General features: G+C 45.4%; 1 protein-coding gene across 1 annotated transcript in view; it reads left to right on the plus strand.

The window, feature by feature from the left end:
• Positions 1-2,921: 2,921 nt before the first annotated feature.
• Positions 2,922-21,304, plus strand: part of HIPK2 (homeodomain interacting protein kinase 2) — a 240,934-nt gene continuing 222,551 nt past the window's right edge. Inside the window, exon 1 of the mRNA XM_070756302.1 lies at positions 2,922-3,583. Coding sequence (XP_070612403.1) covers positions 3,565-3,583 — 19 coding nt within the window. The 5' untranslated portion in view covers positions 2,922-3,564. The remainder of the gene's footprint in view (positions 3,584-21,304) is intronic.

The raw sequence follows: 21,304 nt of genomic DNA on the forward strand, positions 1-21,304 counted from the left end.
TAGCAGGGAAGGGTTTAAAAGGCAGGCAAACTCTTTCGGCAGTGTGGAGTGTTACCAGAGTGGAGTTGCTGTAATCTGCATTGTCTCTCAGCGTTTCTGTTCCTGGCTCGTGGCCCAGCAGTCTTGAAGACCCGTGGGAGGTGTATGTCTGTTATCTACAGCCTCGTCGTGGCATCAAGGATCCTGTGTTTCTGTACGAACAATTGCCTTCATGTGTCCATTTGGAGTTCCAGTGTTTTCCTGATTTCTAAGGACATTTTCTGTTGGCTTCTTTTCTCTTTACCATTATAAAACTGTGTTTGGATTCTACCGGTGTGTCTGGCTTATCTTTTTGGGTTGGTCATAGCTTCCAGAGTGACCCAGACAGAACAGGAGGAAGGAATATATTGCCTTTTAACAGAAGACATAGGACATACATAACACATTTCAAAAGTTCAGGATGCTCTCTTATGGCACCAAAGTTATGCATTTCTGTCAACTTGATCTACACATGAATATTTGCTTGATGTGGAGAACCACTTCAGATTCTAGTTTCAAAATGTTTTAGTGCTAACTTGAATGGACTTCTCTGGACAATCGCTTATTGTAGAACAATTATGACATTGCTACAGTTTCTTCCAGACAGTTTTTTCTGGAAGTCTATTGTTAACATGTTGTAAGCCGCTCTGAGTCTAAGGAGAAGGGCAGCTTAAAAAATCAAATCAAATCAAATCAAAAAAATCAGTTACTGTGGATTTACATCTGCTAGAAGTTTGTACCAAGCATCTACTACTCTTTCAGTAAAATATTTTCTCACATTGCTTCTGATCTTTCCAACTAACCTCAGATCATGCTCCCTTGTTCTTCTGTTCACTTTCCTATTAAAAACACTTCCATCCTGAACTTTATTTATTATTATTTATTATTATTATTTATTAGATTTGTATGCCGCCCCTCTCCGTAGACTCCTTAGCCCTTTAACATATTTAAATGTTTTGATCATGTCCCCCCTTCTGTTCCCCCCTTCCCCTTCTGTCCTCCAGACTATACAGATTGAGTTCATGAAATCTTCCCTTATATGTTTTATGTTTAAGTGAGTGAGCTCACTTATTTGAGTGAGCTTGTTAGTAAGAACACACTGGTAGGTGATCCTGGGGCCAACTTGTGTATTGAGAAAAACACCATACTTAAGAGTTGTCTATATAGAGTTAATTTCCATTTAAAGCTGAAATAGAAGAGGTGGACCAGTTGAAGTGGACACAAGTGGGGGCTGCTTATCCATCACACTCAATGTATCAACACCGTTTTGATGTGGCATTTTCTAGGAGAAACAAAAAATATTGAAAGCAACAATGAATGCTGATCTAAACAATGCACCCCATAAACATCCACTCTGCTTATAGCAAATGAGACCAGGGGAAGCCATTTAAAAATAAAAATGACAACATCTTAGAACTTTTGTCAGCCAAAGAAGATTGCAAAATGCAAATTGAAAACAGAATATTTGTTTTGAAAGAGACTTAATTTTATTGCAAAATGCATATTGCATTGCAAAATAGATCTTACACTCTTGGGATATGCAACCTTTGGAAAGCCAAAGACATTTAGCTTTTTGAGGTGCAGGCCGATGGACAAAATCTGAAGTTTGATAACTTTGAATGAATATAATAAGCCTGTGCATAATTTTATTTTTCTGCTCCACATAAAAATAATAATAATCCTGAACTGCTATATCCCCTTGTTGAAATGAAGACTCTTCCACCACCTTTTCATTGCCCAAAATTTAAATAAGTAAAATATGAGATAATTTCTACACACCATAGAAAAATAGCACTTTATTGTTTAACAACAACAATAATAAGACACATGAAGAAATTGCAGCATCCTGCAATAATTCAAGTGGAACTGCAAAAAAACCTGTGCTACCCTGGAACATAATATATTTTAAGAAGATACTTGGTTGATACCTAGGATGTTGGCTGCAACCCATTATCAACCATTAGCACCAGTCAGTGGTATTTGTGACTCTTTTTAAATGTTCTGTTGACTGAGTTTAATGTTTAATGAATAAAAGAGATGATGATGATGATAAATATCCAGCATATCAACCTTGTTGTGTATTAGTTTTTTTGTGAGTAAAATAATAATGTGATATTTGTGATGCATTTTTAAATTCAGTTCAGTTGACTGAGTTTAATGTTTAATAAATAAGATAATAATAATAATAATAATAATAATAATAATAATGTGATATTTGTGATGCATTTTTAAATGTTCAGTTGACTGAGTTTAATGTTTAATGAATAAGAGACAACAACAAGAAGAAGCCACCCGAGTCCTTGAAGAGGAGCGGCATACAAATCTAATAAATTATTATTATTATTATTATTATTATTATTATTATTATTATTATTATTATTATTATTATTATTATTATTAAACAAATCAGTGATATTTGTGGTGCATTTTTAAATGTCCAGTTGACTGAGTTTCATCTTTAACGAATAAAAGAAGTAATAACCACACAGCCTTCCGTCTCCCCGGCCTGGGATCTTGTACGAAAAAGCAACGGGAAGAACCTGGAGAAGAAGACCGAAGACAACTCTGCACCCCAAGAGGGCATCCAGTCGGGACCGCTGGCTGCCAACCAAAACGGATCTCTCTCGATCTCGCCGGCCGCCGGGATCCCCAATCCCTCATTCCTTTGCCTCGCCTCCTGCTTCCCCCCCCTGACTGAAACGTGCGGTTCAACCAGATTTCCCCCTTCTTCTCGGGGGGAGGGGGGCGCGGGGGTTCGCTCGCCGGCGCGTTCGGGCCTCTCTCTAGCGCCCCCCCTTGCTCCTTTCGGGGAAAGCGTCGATCCGTGCCATCGGCGGTCGATTATGTGCCAAGTCCCTGGGCTTTCCTCCCCCCCTTCCCTCCTCGCTCGCTCGTCTACTCTCCGCTCGCTCGCTTGTTCTCCCCCGTCCCTCTCTCTCTTTCTCTCTCTCCTTTTCTCCCTTTTTCTTTCCCAACGCAACTTTTGCAGAAATCTCTCCCTCTCCTGCTTCCCCCCCAACGCCCGCACAGACATGTTGAGCTGAGAAGGTCGGGGGGATCGTTCCTATTCCCCCCTTCTTCCCTGCCTCCCCCCACCCCCGATCCCCTAAATCTGGGGGGGAACTCCGGCCGCCCCCTCCCCTTCCCCACTTGACCCGTTCGCCGGGCGACGACCCCCTCCCCTCCCGCCCGCCCCTTCCCTCCCTTCCCAGCCCATCTTCTATTTCGGCTTCTCCTCCTTCTTCCCCTTCTTCTTCTTCGGCGGCCGGCGCGGCGGCTTCTGGATGGACTCCTCCGCGGCTTCCCCTCGCCCGCCGAACTGAAAAAAAAAAAAAAAGGCGAGATGCGGGAGGAGGAGGCCGGTGGCCGCTCGGGCTGTGCGGAGAGAGACGCGGGCGCAAGATGGCAGATTTCTATTGAGTTTTAAAGGGGTGGCGGTGGCGGCGGAGGTGGGGGGGCTTCGGTGGGGAAAGCCGGAGTCCTCCGCTTCGTTTTTTTACCCCCCCTTCCCTTCCGTGGCCATGAATAACAGGATCTCTCGCACCGATGGCGCCCATGTACGAAGGTAAGCGGCAAAGCCTTCGGGCTTTCTTCTCTCGCGGCTTCGGCAAGCCGGCTTTCCTTTTGGGGGGGGGAGGCGGAGGAGAAAAAGAGGTGTGTGTGTTGGAAAGCCGCGAAAGGAGGCGAGGAAAGACAAGGGGAGACCCTTCCACAAACACGCACTCACACCCCTCCACCGGCTGGCCGCTTTGGGATTTCTCCAGGATCGGTGCAGAGGGATCCAAGCGGGGCGCCGCCGCCGCCGATCCCTCTTTTATTTTATTTTGTAGGTGTGCGATGCAGATCCGAGGGAGCGCGGGTGGGCTCCCCTCCACCCCCGTGGGTTCGTCTCGATGGCCCCCCCACCCCGCTTAAGGGGGTCTGGAGAAGGCGAGTCCCATCCCACCCACCTCTCCCTTTCCCGCGGCTCGTGGGTGGGGAAGCGCGATCGCCCGTGCGGGGTCGCTCCCCAACCGTCCCTCCCACCCACCCACCCCCAAGTCGGCGACCGATTGCGGGAGTCTCCCCTCAGCCGGTGCCGGCGCTTGGAAACAATGCAATTGACAAGGCGGCTGTGGACTGAGGGGGGGGGGGTGGAGAGGCTGCGCCGCCGGCCGCTCTCGAATGCGGGGGTCGCTCTGGCAGGGCAATAATGGGGGAAGCCCCCTCTTCTTTCCTCTTCCGAAGCCGGGTGAAGGGGCCCGTTTGGTCCAAGCGCCGGCCGAAGCCCCGAGGTCCCGTAGTCGCCATTGGCGGGGGTGGCGGGGGGGGGGGGAGAGATGTCTCTCAGGTAACACCCGCCGGTATTTTGAGCTTCTTTCCGGCACCCGAGATGTCACGGGAGCGATTTGGAGGTGCGGGTCTGTGTGAGAGGGAAGGAGAAGGGAGCCCACAAGCGGATTTTCTTCGGAGCTTCGTCCGCCTCCCGTTCTTTTTTTCTTCTTTCTTTCTTTCAGTTTCGAGAGCTCCAAGCCAATGGCATAAAAGTCCAATGAATAAATAAATAAATAAATAAATAATAATAATAATAATAATAATAATAATAATAATAATAAATAAACGGCGGAGGGCTCGGCTCTGAGGGAAAAAAGGTCGCGAAGTTGGGTTTATTTATTTTTTTACCCCGCCTTTTTGGTTGGAAATCTCCAAACTGAGGGAACTGAGGTGATTTTCGCCCCCCCTCCCCTCCCCCGCGTCCCTTCTGTTTGCTGCCGCTTCTGGTCCTTTTTCTTCGTCCACCAGTAAGACAGAACAATACCTGAAGCCGGCTTCGTTTTATTTAAAAAATAAATAAAATCCACCTGGCGCTTTTCGGTCTTCGTGCCTTTCCCTCCCCTCACCCACCCGCGTTCCCCTTTTTTTCGTTCGGTCTCGGTTTTGGATTGGCCGAAAATGCGGGAGAAACGTCCCGTTTTGATTTAGTGTTTCGGTTTTCAAGAATCGTCTCGTCTGGTTTTCGCAGCCCCAGAAAGGTTAAAATGCGAAACCCGGGTGAGCCTGTCTGAGAGCGTGTGTGGAAGAGAAGAGGAGGGGTTTTTTTTCTTTGCCAGACGAAGGAGTGCAATAAAACTTAAAGAGAAACCCGACGTTAGTTTTGGTACGGGCCGATCCTTTCTTCGCTTCGTAAAGGAACTGGTTTCCTCAGGGCCTTGTAAAAGTTACGATCTGAAGTCAATGCTCGGATTGGTAAATCGCTTTCCCTGGTTCCTTTTAAGTCCTTTGTTGCTTGGGCAGAAATTGTAGACCTAAGAATAACAGAAGGCTTCAGGTATGGACTTCTGCATGATTTCTCTCAGGCCAGATGGTGAGGTGATCAGATCAAAAGGTAGAGAGAGAAAGAAAGAAAGAAAGAAAGAAAGAAAGAAAGAAAGAAAGAAAGAGCAAATATGTAATAAAACTTAGCATCCCAAAAGATGAAGGCAACTGAGGTTGGGTTTAGGGGTAGAGAAAAATAAGGGACAAACCCTCTGTTGCTTTAAGAGACAATAAGCAAAGTGTGCTAATGTTGTTATTAAAATTATGAAAGGAAAAAAAAGGAAGAGAAAGGGAGGAAAGAAGGATAGAAAGAAAAAGAAAGAGAAGGAATGAAGGAAAAAGGATGGAAGAAGAAAGGAAGAAAGAAAGAAAGAGGAGAGAGGAAGGAAGGAAGGAGGGAGGGAAGGAAGGAAGGAAGGAAGGAAGGAAGGAAAAAAAAAAGACCATATCTGCAGCGATTAGATCAGCCTGGCATGCTTAAAAAATTAAAAAGGGGGAAAAAGGTTTCTCTTTAAATAACTCCCTAAAGCGCCCTCTGCTGAACACATTGTATGGTTTCTATTCTTGAAAAGTCATTTACAAATGAACCAGTAGATCTTTAAATGGACTTTTTTTCCATACTGGAGTTAGTATTTTCTTTCTCTTGTAATTAAGGATATTGCCAATCATTTTCCCCCTTCTCTCTATCCAACAACATAGGGTCTTTTCATATACATGGGTCTTTCTCAAAACAACCTTGGCGGATATGAAGGATTAGACAAGTGTTTTTCAAACTTAGCAACTTTTAAAATGTGTGGACTTTTAACTCCTAGAATTCCATAGCCATGCAGGGAAATTCTGGGAGTTGAAGTCCATACATGGATTACCAAATTTGATATAACACTGGCTTAGGTTTAGGCAGAATGAGTTTGATGGCTGATAGTGACCTTTATGGATGGCAGAATGGGATTTGAACCTGTCATTCCATCCTGCCTTTAATGCTGATGCTGTCATTTGGCCTTCCCTTATATAATCTTCCCTGGATATCTCTGAATACAACTCCTGTGATTCTCCAGGGACAAAACTGACTCTCACAGGCTTGAAGGTTTCCAAAGGGAGGAAGTTGGTTGTTGTTTTGTGTGCATCCTTTTCCCAAACTTTTTATAAGGCTCTGAAGGCTGTCATTTGATTGACATTGTGGCGAGTCAAGATGAAGCTGAAAGCTTTCCTATCCTCTGCTTCCAATATCTGAATTCTGGTAAAAATGACTGATAGACCTGACAGTATTTATTCCTTGTGCCCATAGAGTCTATTGCTGTTCTAAGGAAAAATCTTGTTTGAGTTTGTACTTTGCATTCTTTCTCCATCCTCTGTATTCTTCACAGGGACCATCATACCTTCATCTACAGATTGGGGATAGGTGGTGGAGCACCCAAAATAGGTTCAGCTGGGTTCATTGGATTCCCCTATCCCTGTTTTTTGTAGTGTCTCTTGGATTGTTCTACCAAAGGGTACAGATCCTCTTTTAGCATTTTAGGAAGCCTAGCACTATTTTAGCTTCACTAGCACTGTACATTTTGGAAAATGTTATGGCTCACCTTTGCCTGCTGTGGGATTTTAATGAGACATTTTTGAAATCCCTTTTTAAAGTGCTATTAAGCACTGCGGCTTTATCTTTTCATTTTGCCTTTTAAACATTTTTTGAACTTAAAAGGTTTATAAGCTGGTCCAGGCAACACAAAGAGTGGCACAGAATTCCTTATATTATAAATATATTAATATATACCGCATTTCCCTAAAAATAAGACCCTGTCTTACATTTTTTTTAAATTCTGAAACAAGTGCTTGGCTTTATTGCCATGCACTCAAAAGCCCGATTTGGCTTATTAACAGGGGATGACTAATTTTGGGGGGAAACAGGGTATGTATTCTTAGAATTTGTGGGAAGCATGTTGTAAGGTGACTTTGATTAGTATCCTCAGCCTCATATATTTTATACCCAGAACAAAAGGTGCATTGATAATTCATATGGGCATTAAAAACATAACACCTCTGAAAGAATATTCCCTTGTAACTTTTCCAGTAGTTATACTGTTGGCCCTCATTCAGGGTTGGATCTCACATGCTTATATATGTATATTACTTCGTTCATTTCCTTTCCCTCAGAAAATAAGTTCCATCCTGTGAAAAGGTAATTCAGTGCTGCTGAAAACTCTCTGTTTAAGGTCATAGGAAGAACTGGAAAACTTGGTTCTCTAGGGCAGTGGTCCCCAACGTTTTTTCCACCAGGGACCAGTTTCAGCAAGACAATTTTTCTATGGCCCGGTGGGGGCGGAAAGGGGTGTGGTTGGGGGCGGGATTAAGCATTGGGGTGCTGGTCCTCCCCGCCCCTCTTTCCCGCCATCGCCCTGTGGCCGGCAGAACCTGCCTCCCAAGCCCTCTTGCCCAGCGGGAGCTAAGTGCTGGAGAGAGGGGGTCAGGCTGGCCCTCCTGCCTCCCCCCAGCCAAAAACGCAAAAGCGCCCCGCCGCAGAAGCCAAAAGAGGCTTGAGCCTCTTGGTCCTTCCCGCCCCTCTGTCCCGTCCTTCGTCCTGTGGCCGGCAGAACCTGCCTCCCGAGGCCTCTTGCCCGGTGGGAGGCGAAGCGCTGGAGGGAGGGGGTGGCGGCATGAGGGCCAGCAGCTGCTGACTCCACGGACCGGTGCAACATGCCCCGCGGCCCGGTACTGGTCCGCGGCCCGGTGGTTGGGGACCCCTGCTCTAGGGCACTCCAGTCGTACAGGCAGATCAGATCAAATTAACAGAGTTGGAAGGGACCCTGTGGGTCATCTAGTCCAACCCCCTGCCCAAGCAGGATCGAGCTCACAACCTCTTGGTTGTGAGGCAAGAGCTCCACCTCTAGGTCACAGCAGCTGGTTGGTATACATTATTTGATTATTTTTGTTAGATATTTTTTATCCTACTTTTTTGCAGGCACCAAACAAATAATAGACACAGAAAATCCAGCCCAACTTTGTTGTGATCTCAGATTTAGGAGGAAGATAATAGTCCATATAGGTAATCTCCGATTCACAACAGTTCGTTCAGTCACTGTACAAAGTTACAGTGGCATTGGAAAAAAGTGGCTGTTATGACCATTTTTCAAACTTACAACCATTGTAGCATCCTCATGGTCATGTGATCAAAATTTGGATTTTGGCAACTGACTCATATTTATGATGATTTCAGTGTCCTGGAGGTCCTGTGTGACCCCACTATAGTGACCGTCTGCCAAGCAAAGTCAATTGTGACCTTCTGCCAAGCAAATTGTTCAGATTCCCTGAACAATTGCGTGAGTAATTTAAAAACTGCAGTGATCCACTTAAGAAATGTGGCAAGAAAGGTTATAATATGGGTCAAGACTCGCTTAACAAATGTCTCACTTAACAACAAATTTTGGGCACAATTGTGGCCTTGTGTCAAGGACTATTTGTTTCATTCATTCATTCATTCATTCATTCATTCATTCATTCATTCATTCATTCATTCATTCATTCGATTTTTATGCCGCTCTTCTCCTTGACTTGCAACATGTTAGCAATAGCACTTTTGAACAGAGCCAGCCTATTGCCCCCACAATCCGGGTCCTCATTTTACCCACCTTGGAAGGATGGAAGGCTGAGTCAATCTTGAGCCCGTGATGAGATTTTAACTGCTGACCTGCAGATCTAGCAGTCAGCTTTAGTGGCCTGCAGTACAGCACTCTACCTTCTGTGCCACCCCGGTTCATGAGTGAATCAGCGTTGATTATTTCCCCGTTTTCAGAGGTTTTAAGCTGGTGATGCTCCAGAATCACCAGCAGGGGGAGATAATTGATTCTCTAGATCAGTGATGGTGAACCTTTCTTAGTTTGCTTGCCAAAAGGGTGTGTGTGTATGCACTAGCTAATGCACACGTGCCCACAACCATTCCCTCCCTCATGCATGCAAACACACCCTATGCTGCTCCTGCACATGTGCACAATATTCCCCCTTCCCCGCACATGTGCACAAACCTCACTGAAGCCTGTGATGGTGAAAAAGCAGCCACATGGGCAAACCAGAAGTTTGGAAAAACAGACTTCCGGTTTGTCTGTTGGGCTGTTTTTCGCACTCTGGAGCCTTCAGAGAAGCCTCCTGAATCCCCGGAGTGCGAAAAACAGCACAACGGGGAAACCAGAAGTCTGTTTTCCAAATTTTTGGTTTGCCTGTTGGGCTGTTTTTTTCACACTCCAGGGCTTTGGGAAGCTTCCCTGAAGCCATGGAGTGCAAAAAACAGCACAACAGGCAAAATGGAAATCTGTTGTCCAAACTTCCGGTTTGCCTGTTGTGTAGTTTTTCGCACTCCGGAGATTCAGAAGCTTTCCCGAAGCTCCAGAGTACAAAGAACAATGGGCAAACCAGAAGTCCATTTTTCCAAATTTCTGGTTTGCCCATTGGGTGTTTTTTTTGAACTTCTGGGCTTCAGGGAAGCTTCCTTGAAGCCTCCGGAGGGCGAAATGGCCTTCCCAAAGGCCAAAAACCAGCTGGTTAGCGCATGCATGCACCCTGGAGCAGACATAGGACAATGCCTCATGTGTCCTCCGATATGGTTTCTCGTGCCACAGGTTTTCCACATGTGCCACAGGTTTTCCATCATGGCTGTGGATCATTTTAAGTAGAGCGATCAAGAATCAAGAGGACATCTCCATTCAAAGTGGGTCTCTTTTCATTGAATTTTGATCCTTCTGCATAACCATCACTGGATTTGGGCCTATGTGTCTGAGTCCGGAACTATCCGATCCTTGTTCTATTTCTCAATGGCTTTCTTTTCCCGAATGTTTACAATCTTGAAAAAGAGTCTGCCAACGGTGTTGAATGATACCATTCTTTATATACTCAATCCAGAAAAAAATGGATTGTCTGTCATTCCTCTGGAAGTGTGGATTTTAAACTTAAAAGTTAGGACCTGAAAACCTTGAGCAGGCAATGCATCTGGCTGCTAAAAATTAAGTTGAGGTAAGAAGGTAAAAAAAAAAGCTGTAGTGGATCAAATTAAATGTGTATCTAATTCACCATCTGGTCACCAGCAGATGTCAGTTGGAAGTCCTCAAGCAGAACAGGGCTGCCTTAGCACCACCAATTTCCATTTTTTTACAAGTGGAATTCAGAACATTTAAATCCGAAACTGGTTATATCTAGCCAGTACAATGAATAGATATTGCTAGGGTCATCTCTATAGATCTGTCTAATCTTCTATTAAAAAGATGGCCATCAGTGCTTCTTTGCAGATGCAGAATGTATTTGACAAATCGACAAATGTGAAGAAGCAGATTCTTTTAAGTATCCCCTCTGGGAATATGCGTCTCTTTTCAATGAGACAAATTCGCAGGTTTGTGTTTGTTCCTTAGATTTAAGGAAAACTGGGGAACTGGAAAACCAACACATACTGTTCAGGGACCTATGGTGAATCTTGCTTGCCTTTTGTAATGTATCTGCTTCGAAAAACACACACATTGCAGTGTAATATTTTAAAATGTCTATAGAAAAAGCCCTAGCAAATGAAATACATGAAAATCCCCTTATAGGAGATAATGCTGTCTGGAAGCTTTCAGCAGGATATGCCCTTCATCTGATGACCCAGTTTGTATCCTCAGGTATACACATATCCCCAGACAACAATAGAGGAATCTAGTTAAGGACATGTTAGAGAATTCCCAGCAGCATTCTTCCTTTAATGTTTTTTCTCTCCCACCCAACAAAAGACCCAAGGGGTAGATTAAGTTGGGAGATAATGGTTGTTCCAGAGTCACCCACTTAGTTTCCCTGGCTCTTGAGTGGACTTGAATATTGGATATACACCAGATTGATTCTATTCTTACGGTTTGCTGGGAAACAAATGAATCATTTGTTCAGCTGATGAGAAAATTACATGGATCAAGAGTAAGAATTTAGATAAGAATTTGACTGGTTAATTTTTTTTTTCTTTGGAGTGGTTTGATAGGGAAGGAACACTAGAAATATAGAATGGTGCTGAGTGGTAGAACAGGAGACAAAAGGGAAATGTAATCACTAGATAGGTCTATAGTGTAAACTAACCTTCCCCACATGAGTTTTTAAATTTCATATTTGCATACCACTTTTGGTTAATATACCTCAGTTTTCCTTGCACCAAGAACTGAAGAAGTGTAGAAATGATCTGGAGACATGGGCAGAGCCAAGGATTATGGTCTGAATAGAGAGCTATTTGTCAACCAGGTAGAGTGAAAATGATGTACTCCAGTTATTTTGGATTTCAACTCTTCTGGTAAGCAGCTATGACAGTTGTGATCCAAAACAACTGCTGGGAACATGTGGCCTACTTTGAATGTACTCCGTTTCCCCCAAAATAAGACATCCCCTGATAATAAGCCCAATGGGGCTTTTGAATGCATGGCAATAAGGCCAAGCGCTTATTTCAGGGTTCAAAAAAATATAAGACAGAGTCTTATGTCAGGGAAACACGGTAGGCAAAAGTCCATCTTAACATAAAGGAGGGTCCGTGATTTGAGGTTAAAAATGGAGAGATTTAGTAACATGAATGAGAAGATCCCAATTCCCCCCGCTGGAACTTATACTTTTGTTCCCCCTCCCCCTAAAAAAAACCCCCGGAACCAACTCTACGATTTGCTTTGCTTTGCTTTGCTTTGCTTTGCTTTGCTTTGCTTTGCTTTGCTTTGATTTGATTTGATTTGATTTGATTTGATTTGATTTGATTTGAATTGAATATTGCTCTCTTAATATAGTGCAGGAGCTGTAACATTAGGACCAGAATTTAATATCACCCACTGACATTTCTGGCTCAGCTAGAAACAAAGCAATTTGAAAATGATCCAGATTATTAAAATAATGGTATTTTAAAACAGGGGTCTCTAACCTTGGCAATTTTAAAATTTGTGGACCAACTCCCAGAATTCAACATCCAGCAAGCTGGTTGAGGAATTCTAAAGAGTTGAAGTCCACAAGTTTTAAAGTTCCCAAGGTTAGAGAGCCCTGTTTTAAAGAACCATCTTTTCTCATCACTATTGAGACTGATGTGAAGTACAGTGGTACCTCTACTTACAAACTTAATTCGTTCCCTGACCAGGTTCTTAAATAGAAAAGTTTGTAAGAAGAAGCAATTTTCCCCATAGGAATTAATGTAAAAGCAAATAATGCGTACAATTGAGGAAACCACAGGGAGGGTGGGGGCCTTCCTTTCCTCCCAGGGGATTCCTAGAGAGGCCCCACGGAGGCTTCTCCCCACCTTTTCTGGATCTCTTTCCTCTCAGGAGATTCCTAGAGAGGCCCCACAGAGGCTTCTTCCTGACTTTTCCGGTTACAGTTTCGGAGGCTCAGGTTTGTAAGTAGAAAATGGTTCTCGAGAAGAGGCAAAAAAATCTTGAACACCTCATTCTTATCTAGAAAAGTTTGTAAGTAGAAGCATTCTTAGGTAGAGGTACCACTGTATATAAGATTTTGATTTTCATTTTACACTGAAAGAAGCTGGTAGGATGGGCTTTTATTGTACCTAAAAGAAAATACATTTCATTCTCCATTTCTGTATTTTGTCAAACTATTTTTCAGTAACCGAGTAGAAAAAGCGAAGGTGGAGTTTCCCACATTATGATGCTCTGATTGTAGCAAATGCCTTGCTTCTTGCTTTGCTGTCCCGAGTGTTTCCCCATGCACACTTTCAGTTCTAGCTTCCCCAAGTATTAACTAGTGCTTGGCATCTGATGCCTTGAATCGATAATGATTCTCCTGAGTCTTGTGGAACAGAACTTCTGCAAAGCCAGTAAGACTGCTGCAGGATGCGGATTCTGATAATTGAACATCTTAATAATGCCATGATTAATAAAAAGTGGGTGGTTCCTGGCAAACGCTCTGTCTTTCTCTGCCGTGTTCCATTTAGGTATAAAAAAAGGGTTTGAGTCACTGTTGGGTTTTTTTTTTTTAAATGGTCCCTTTCCACCAATCTCACTGTGCAGAAAGGCCTTCAAGTGCCAGGAATGGCTTCATTTATCATAAACAGTACGATGCGCTTGTAATAAATAGAGAGCAGTGCAAATGGTTCAGGGACTTTCTGAAGCTCGGTGCTTGAAGGCATGATCAGTGATCTAAGAAGCATCCCTACGATTTGGGGATCCCATAGGCAAGAAAGCTCAGAAGCCTTTTGTATCTCGACAGGCTTGGAGAATAGACAGACCCTAAGAAACTGCCTTTTACCAGGTAAGAATCTTAATTTACGTAGCTTAGCTAATATAGTCTATTCCTGATTGACTGCAGCTCTCTCAGGTCTCCGAAACCAATCTTTCCCACATCCTGAGCAATAAGAAACAACCAGATAAAAATGTCCCGTGCATGTATTCACTTACGTGCCCCGGTAGGAGGTAAGAAGACCTGCTGTTTTTTATAAGCAAGGAAGACAGATAAGCAATCTGTTCATTAGAAAGAGCAGGCTCTTGTGGGGCAACTAGCACTGACAATTAATTTTAAATGGGTCAGACCTATTCCCAAAGGTAAAGCAGTGGTTCGTTGCAGAGTTCAAGCCAGTAGCGAGGCATTTACAGTAGGAATCTTAGATCTTGTCTGTAGAAATCTGTATGATGCTAGATACAAGAAAATATTGGTTTCCCAAATCCTTTTGCTGCTATTCAGTGGTCTTATGAATTTCTGCAGCCCAGATTTGGTAATTCTAGTGTCCAAAGGCAGATACAGTGGTACCTCTACCTAAGAATGACTATACAGTGATCCCCCGCTCGTTGCGAGGGTTCCGTTCCAGGACCCCCCGCAACGAGCGGGTTTTCGCGAAGTAGCGCTGCGGAAGTAAAAACACCATCTGCGCATGTGCAGATGATGTTTTTAACTTCCGCAGCGCTAGCGAGGAGCCGAAGATTGGGGGCGGCGGGGCTGTTTTAAAACGTCGCCGCCGACATGGGGGGCTCGCTAGCACCCCCCGAACCCCCAACCCAGGTTTGGGGGGGTGCTAGCGAGCCCCCCATGTCGGCGGGGACCTTTTAAAACACCCGCGCGGCTTTCCAATGAGTCCCGAAGACACGTCTTCGGGACTCATTGGAAAGCTCCGATCGTTTTAAAACAGTTGCGCCGTTCTCCGCTGACTCCTAAAGCGGGGTGCGAAATGACTTGGAGGAATGGGAAGCTGAAACCGGCCGATTTGGACTTCCCATTCCTCCAAGTCACTTCGCCGCTCGTGTCCTGGCTAAACCGGGCAGCAGGAGACAGGCTTTGAGTTTTGGCTGCAGGGCGAGGGAGTTAGGAAAGTCCTACTTCTCCCCCCGCAGCCAAAAACTCAAAGCCTGTCTCCTGCTGCCCGGTTTAGCCAGGACACGAGCGGCGAAATGACTTGGAGGAATGTGAAGCTGAAACCGGCCGGTTTCAGCTTCCCATTCCTCCAAGTCATTTCGCACCCCGCTTTAGGGCGACAGGCGGTGGGCTGGGAGCCGCAGGCGAAAGGAGCTCGGGCATTGTTCTCTGGACCCCGCCCGCTCAGCCCCGCGGCGGCCCTTTCCCTCTCCAGGCTGCGGGCGGGGTCCGGAGAACAATGCCCGAGCTCCTTTCGCCTGCGGCTCCCAGCCCACCGCCTATCGCCCGGTTTAGCCAGGACACGAGCGGCGAAATGACTTGGAGGAATGTGAAGCTGAAACCGGCCGGTTTCAGCTTCACATTCCTCCAAGTCATTTCGCCGCTCGTGTCCTGGCTAAACCGGGCAGCAGGAGACAGGCGGTGGTCCGGGGGGCGCTGTCTCTCGGCGCTTTCGAGCCGAGTCCGGGAGCGAACTCGCTCCCGGACTCGGCTCGAAAGCGCCGAGAGACAGCGTGGACAGGCCCGTTCCTTGGCGCTGTCTCTCGGCGCTTTCGAGCCGAGTCCGGGAGCGAACTCGCTCCCGGACTCGGCTCGAAAGCGCCGAGAGACAGCGTGGACAGGCCCGTTCCTTGGCGCTGTCTCTCGGCGCTTTCGAGCCGAGAGACAGCGTGGACAGGCCCGTTCCTTGGCGCTGTCTCTCGGCGCTTTCGAGCCGAGTCCGGGAGCGAACTCGCTCCCGGACTCGGCTCGAAAGCGCCGAGAGACAGCGTGGACAGGCCCGTTCCTTGGCGCTGTCTCTCGGCGCTTTCGAGCCGAGTCCGGGAGCGAACTCGCTCCCGGACTCGGCTCGAAAGCGCCGAGAGACAGCGTGGACAGGCCCGTTCCTTGGTGCTGTCTCTCGGCGCTTTCGAGCCGAGAGACAGCGTGGACAGGCCCGTTCCTTGGGGCTGTCTCTCGGCGCTTTCGAGCCGAGTCCGGGAGCGAACTCGCTCCCGGACTCGGCTCGAAAGCGCCGAGAGACAGCGTGGACAGGCCCGTTCCTTGGCGCTGTCTCTCGGCGCTTTCGAGCTGAGTCCGGGAGCGAATTCGCTTCAGGACTCAGCTCGAAAGCGGCGAGAATGAACGGCGTGGGCGGGCGAAGGGCGGGCGGCAGCGAGGAGTTTGCGTGGGCGGTGGGGAAACTCCTCGCTGACGCCAGCAAGAGGGGGAAGACCCAGGAAAGCCACCCAGCAGCTGATCTCCCGGTTGCCATCTACGCATGCGTGCCCATAGAAAAAACGCACGCATGCGTAGATGGTATTTTGACTTCCGGGTTGAAAAATCGCGAAGTACCCTGTTCGCAATGGTTGGGGACGCAATAAACGGGGGATCACTGTACTTACGAACTTTTATAGATTTTTTGCCTCTTCTCAAGAACCATTTTCCACTTACAGACCCGAGCCTCTGAAAGTGTAACCGGAAAAGGCAAGGAGAAGCCTCTGTGGGGCCTCTCTAGGAATCTCCTGGGAGGAAACGGACGGAAAAGGCAGGGAGAAGCCTCCATGGGGCCTCTCTAGGAATCTCCTGGGAGGAAACAGGGCCGGAAAAGGCAGAGAGAAGCCTCCATGGGGCCTCTCTAGGAATCTCCTGGGAGGAAACAGGGCCGGAAAAGGCAGAGAGAAGCCTCCATGGGGCCTTTCTAGAAATCTCCTGGGAGGAAACAGAGCCGGAAAAGGCAGGGAGAAGCTTCCATGGGGCCTCTCTAGAAATCTCCTGGGAGGAAACAGGGCTGGAAAAGGTGGGGAGAAGCCTCCATGGGGCCTCTCTAGGAATCTCCTGGGAGGAAACAGGGCCAGAAAAGGCGGGGAGAAGCCTCCATGGGGCCTCTCTAGGAATCTCCTGGGAGGAAACAGGGCCTCCACCCTTCCTGTGGTTTCCCCAATCGCACACATTATTTGCTTTTGCATTGATTCCTATGGGAAAAATTGCTTCTTCTTACAAATTTTTCTACTTAAGAACCTGGTCACGGAACGAATTAAGTTTGTGAGTAGAGGTACCACTGCATTGGTTTTCCAAATCCCTTTGCTGCTATTCAGTGGTCTTGTGAATATTTGCAGCCCAGATTTGGTAATTCTACAGTGTCCAAAGACAGATATCCAGCTTTAATCCACGATCAAAAGCCAAAATGTAGACCAATAGACAAACATTGCTCCAACATTGGCTGCCAGAAACTGAAGGCTCATTAAACCAAACCCTGGAAACATATCCAGGTACCAGCTGTGGGCTGTTAGACAATTTCCAATTATAGATGGAATCTCTCTTCATGAACAAAATCTACTTCTAGTAATCCTTTACTCAGAAGAGGGACAGTTTCTCGGATGCCCTGTATACCTTTGGACCTGAACTATCTTCATGTCAGAATTTTAAAGCATGATGAAAATTTATCGAGGCTGCCTTCCTAGAGGTCGTCATGGTGATGTTTATGTCAATATCAATATAGATTTCCAACCTTGTTTTCTGATGAAGATACTGATATTCTTGCTTTCATGTTCCTTTGTGCAGCCTTCTATGTTTGGTGGAAAAGTCTATAAGACGGAAGTCATTGCCTAAATGTATTTAGAATTCTGTTTCTTGGCCAGTTGTTGCTTTATATAAAACCAATCAGGATAATGTCTGATTAGATATGTACAGTGGTACCTCATGATACGAACCCCTCATCATACGAACTTTTTGAGATACGAACCCAGGGTTTGGATTTTTTTTTGCTTCTTACAAACTTTTTTCACCTTACGAACCTGCCAAGCCGCCACTGAGATTCCCCGCCTCCGGACTTTCGTTGCAAGCCATGTGCAGGTTTTTGCGATCCTGGGATCCCCTGAGGATCCCCTCCATGGGAAACCCCACCTCCTGACTTACGCGTTTTTGCAATGCTGTAGGGAAATCCCAGGAGGGGAATCCCAGGATCGCAAAAACGGGCGCTCTGCTGGGTAGAGTGGGGGGGACAAAAACGGGAAGAAAAGACTCATGGAGCTCAAGGGAGGAGAAAGGTGTGGGGGAGATGAGGAGAGTGAGGTGGGCAAAAGCGGGAAGACTCATGGAGCTCAAGGGAGAAGAAAGGTGTGGGGGAGATGAGGGGAGAGAGGTGGGCAAAAACGGGAGGGAAAGGCTCATGGAGCTCACGGGAGAAGAAAGGAGTTCGCCTCAGCTTTATCTGGCCGCCACTTTTTTTTTTTAAGCCTTAATATTTTGGATTCTCCTAATGGGCTTGCACTCATTATTGGCTTTTCCATTGATTCCTATTGGAAACATTGTTTCATCTTACGAACTTTTCACCTTACGAACCTCGTCCCGGAACCAATTAAGTTCGTAAGACGAGGTATTACTGTATTTAGTTTAGCATTATCCACAGAAATATGGTTCACCCATTGCCATGACATTTTTTTTTTATTTTGTTGGGTTTGACTCAGCATGCCAATCAAATACAGTTTGGTGCAAATTGATTTATTGATCAGCAAACCCTACATTGTGTATGAATTTAGACACTGGCTGAAATAATGTTAGAGCAAAGGCATGATGGTTATGGAGATAATCTGGGAGCTAATTGAAGATGCAAAATATTGTGATTTGTAATTTATAAAAGATCAATGATAAAGAACATGAATTAAGAAATGAAATAAAATAAATATAGATGAGTTATGTACTGTATGTATGAAAGCAAGATAAAGAAGAAAGATGAATAGGTGTGAATGAAGATAAGATTGATCTTGTGGAGTGGAGTTGATAAATACATGCAGAGAACTGAAGGTATAAATTTATGGATAAAAGTACTGAAGGTCAGTAAATATTGCTGTTATTTGTTATGGTGGTTATAAAATTTGAAATTCGCAAGTTTATGATGCACTTTAGTTAAGTACAATGAACAAAGGAACCAATGATGTAGTTTAAGAAGAAATATGCAATGCAAGGAATATGGTGCCTTGATCTTCTATATAGAAGGTGCGGTATAAATAAGGGATACTTAAAATAAACACTGATGTTCTAGTCTGGGAACTGATCTGGCCCTGTTGATGTGTCCATTAATCTTACTGGATGGTCAGTTCAGTCTCCTGAATACTTGATTTAATTCCATCACTTGAGCATCTCCATCAAGTAGGTCAAAACCAATGCTGTTGTTGCAGAAAGCTTGGTACAGTGGTACCTCGACATATGAGTTTAATTCATTCCAGACCCGAGCTCATAAGTGGATCAACTCACACCTCGAATGAATGCCTTTAGACTTTGTTTTTCGCGCCAAGATAACCGGAAGCAAGGAGATTCTTGCGCCACCTAGCGGAAGCTCGGCTCGTATCCCGAATTTGAGCTCGGGTGTCGAACAGAAATTTCGCTCTCGTCGCGGCTCGTAACTTGGAATACTCGCATGTGGAGCAGCTCGTATCTAGAGGTACCACTGTATATAGATCAGTGATCACCACTTGGTGGTCCGTTGGCCACTGGTGGTTTGTGAGAAAATTTTGGTGGTCCGCAGAAAAATTATTTGCATTTTGTATATTGCACTAAAGGAGGGGTCCTCAAACTATGGCCCCTGGGCCAGATACTTTGCAATGAATGCTTGTGCTGCTGCAGAGAGTCTCCCGTTTCGGGGTCTTTTTTGTGTGAGTTGGAGGGGGGCAGAAATTCCGACTTGGGGTCTGCTTCAGCCTCCTGGTGCGGGGCTTTGGGCGAAGGCTGGAGGGAAGTACCACTGGTGGTGAAGAGCTGGAGGGCCTCGTTCCGGTGGGACTGTATCATGGCCTGGAACTGGCTGACCATCTCAGCCCGCTGAGCCTCCAGGCTCCAGTACCTGGCTTGGCACTCCCGCAGGTCTTCCTTATCCTTTGAAAGCCTATGCTTGTAGTCCTCAGTGAGGTGCTCCTGCTGAGCCTCCTTCTCAGTCAGATCAATTTGAACTGAGCCAACTGTTTTGCCAATTGTTTCTTGTGGTGGTTGCTTAGTTCCAACAACTGCTTCCTGTTGGGGCCCTAAGGAACCCAGGCAGGCAGGTGAGGATTGACAGGGAGGGGGGAAGGGCAAGGAGAGGAGAGGCTCCCCCTCGACATGACATCAAGTTGGCCATGCCCACCCAGTCACACCCACCTGGCCTGTCATTAGGCACATAATATCAGTGTTACACAGGATTTAAACTTATGAATTTAGTGGTCCCTGAGGTCCAAATGGCTGGGGACACATGGTATAAGATGTATTTGAAGGCATGTCCTGAATGGAAGCTTAAATACATGTGCAGTGATAAGTAGATTTCCTATATAACAGATGTTTATGCATCTATTGTGTACTTTAATGGTGACATAAAGGGGGTGGACTTTTTTCTATAATAGATCTAGGCTGAGATTGATGAAGGGGTGGAAGTTTTTACAGTCATGACAGAATTTGATAAAGGATTCGTTTCCATGGGTCCAGATGATGAAAATGTCATCACTGAATCTTAAGTAAAGAAAGAGTTTCAGGGGGTAAGAATTAAGATGATGTTGATCAAAATCCACCATCAAGGTGTTGGCATGTTGAAGAGATGTGTGTATACACCATGGTTGTACTAATGATGTGGAGGTACATTTGTGGCCAAAAATGTAATAGAGTTACTCAATATGGCGGCAAGGCATGCTGTTTGGCATCAGTGATGATGTTCTTGATGGCTTTAGATCTGTTGGGAAAAGCCCAATCAAGCAGGAAGGAGGAATCAGGCTGCTGGACTCAGGGATAATGAGATAGTAAATATGTGGAGAGATGTCTTTTTAAACCCTGCCTGATGCAGTGGGTGACTGATAATATGCAAACAGCTTTCTGTGTGCTGTATACTTTCTTAAATCTTCCCCTGTCTTTCCTATCTTGTATCTTCCAAGGGTAAGATGATCTAAGACGATTCTAGTGATAGTAATTTTAACTGATTGTAATGCAAACTGTCCATAATTCACATCAGGTCACTGACATGAATGCAAAAGCTGGTTTTACATAAACTGCTACTTATTTATTTACATGGTCCTAGCATATGGTAGCATCAGGCTAGCTTTGTGTGGATCTGAAGATTAAGCCAGAGTTGAGTATCTTATCCATACTTGTTCATTTATTTGATAGATTTGTATTCTACTGTTCTCCAAAAGCTCAGGATAGAAACATAGAAACATAGAAGACTGACGGCAGAAAAAGACCTCATGGTCCATCTAGTCTGCCCTTATACTATTTCCTGTATTTTATCTTTGGATGGATATATGTTTATCCCAGGCGTGTTTAAATTCAGTAACTGCGGATTTACCAACCACGTCTGCTGGAAGTTTGTTCCAAGCATCTACTACTCTTTCAGTAAAGTAATATTTTCTCATGTTGCTTCTGATCTTTCCCCCAACTAAGGAGTAAACCTTGAATCATTTTCCAGCCACAAGAGATCCAGGAGGAATTCTTCTCCATCAAGCTCCATGGAACCTTATTTTATCCAAGGGAAGGCAAGCAGTTTGGGGGAAGATTTCTTTATTATAGATTGAGTGCCAATAAAGTAGTCAACTTGAACTCTTCATGTGTTGATCTATTGTTTGCGCATGACAAGATCCAAGTTTGTGGGGGATGTTGGTACAGAGTGCCTCAATATTCACGGTGTTGTTAGGGAGATTTGCCTACCTTGTTGTTTCTTAGGAAGTCTGTGGTATCT

This window comes from Erythrolamprus reginae, chromosome 6 (genome assembly GCF_031021105.1).
Source record: "Erythrolamprus reginae isolate rEryReg1 chromosome 6, rEryReg1.hap1, whole genome shotgun sequence".
Lineage (NCBI taxonomy): Eukaryota > Metazoa > Chordata > Lepidosauria > Squamata > Dipsadidae > Erythrolamprus > Erythrolamprus reginae.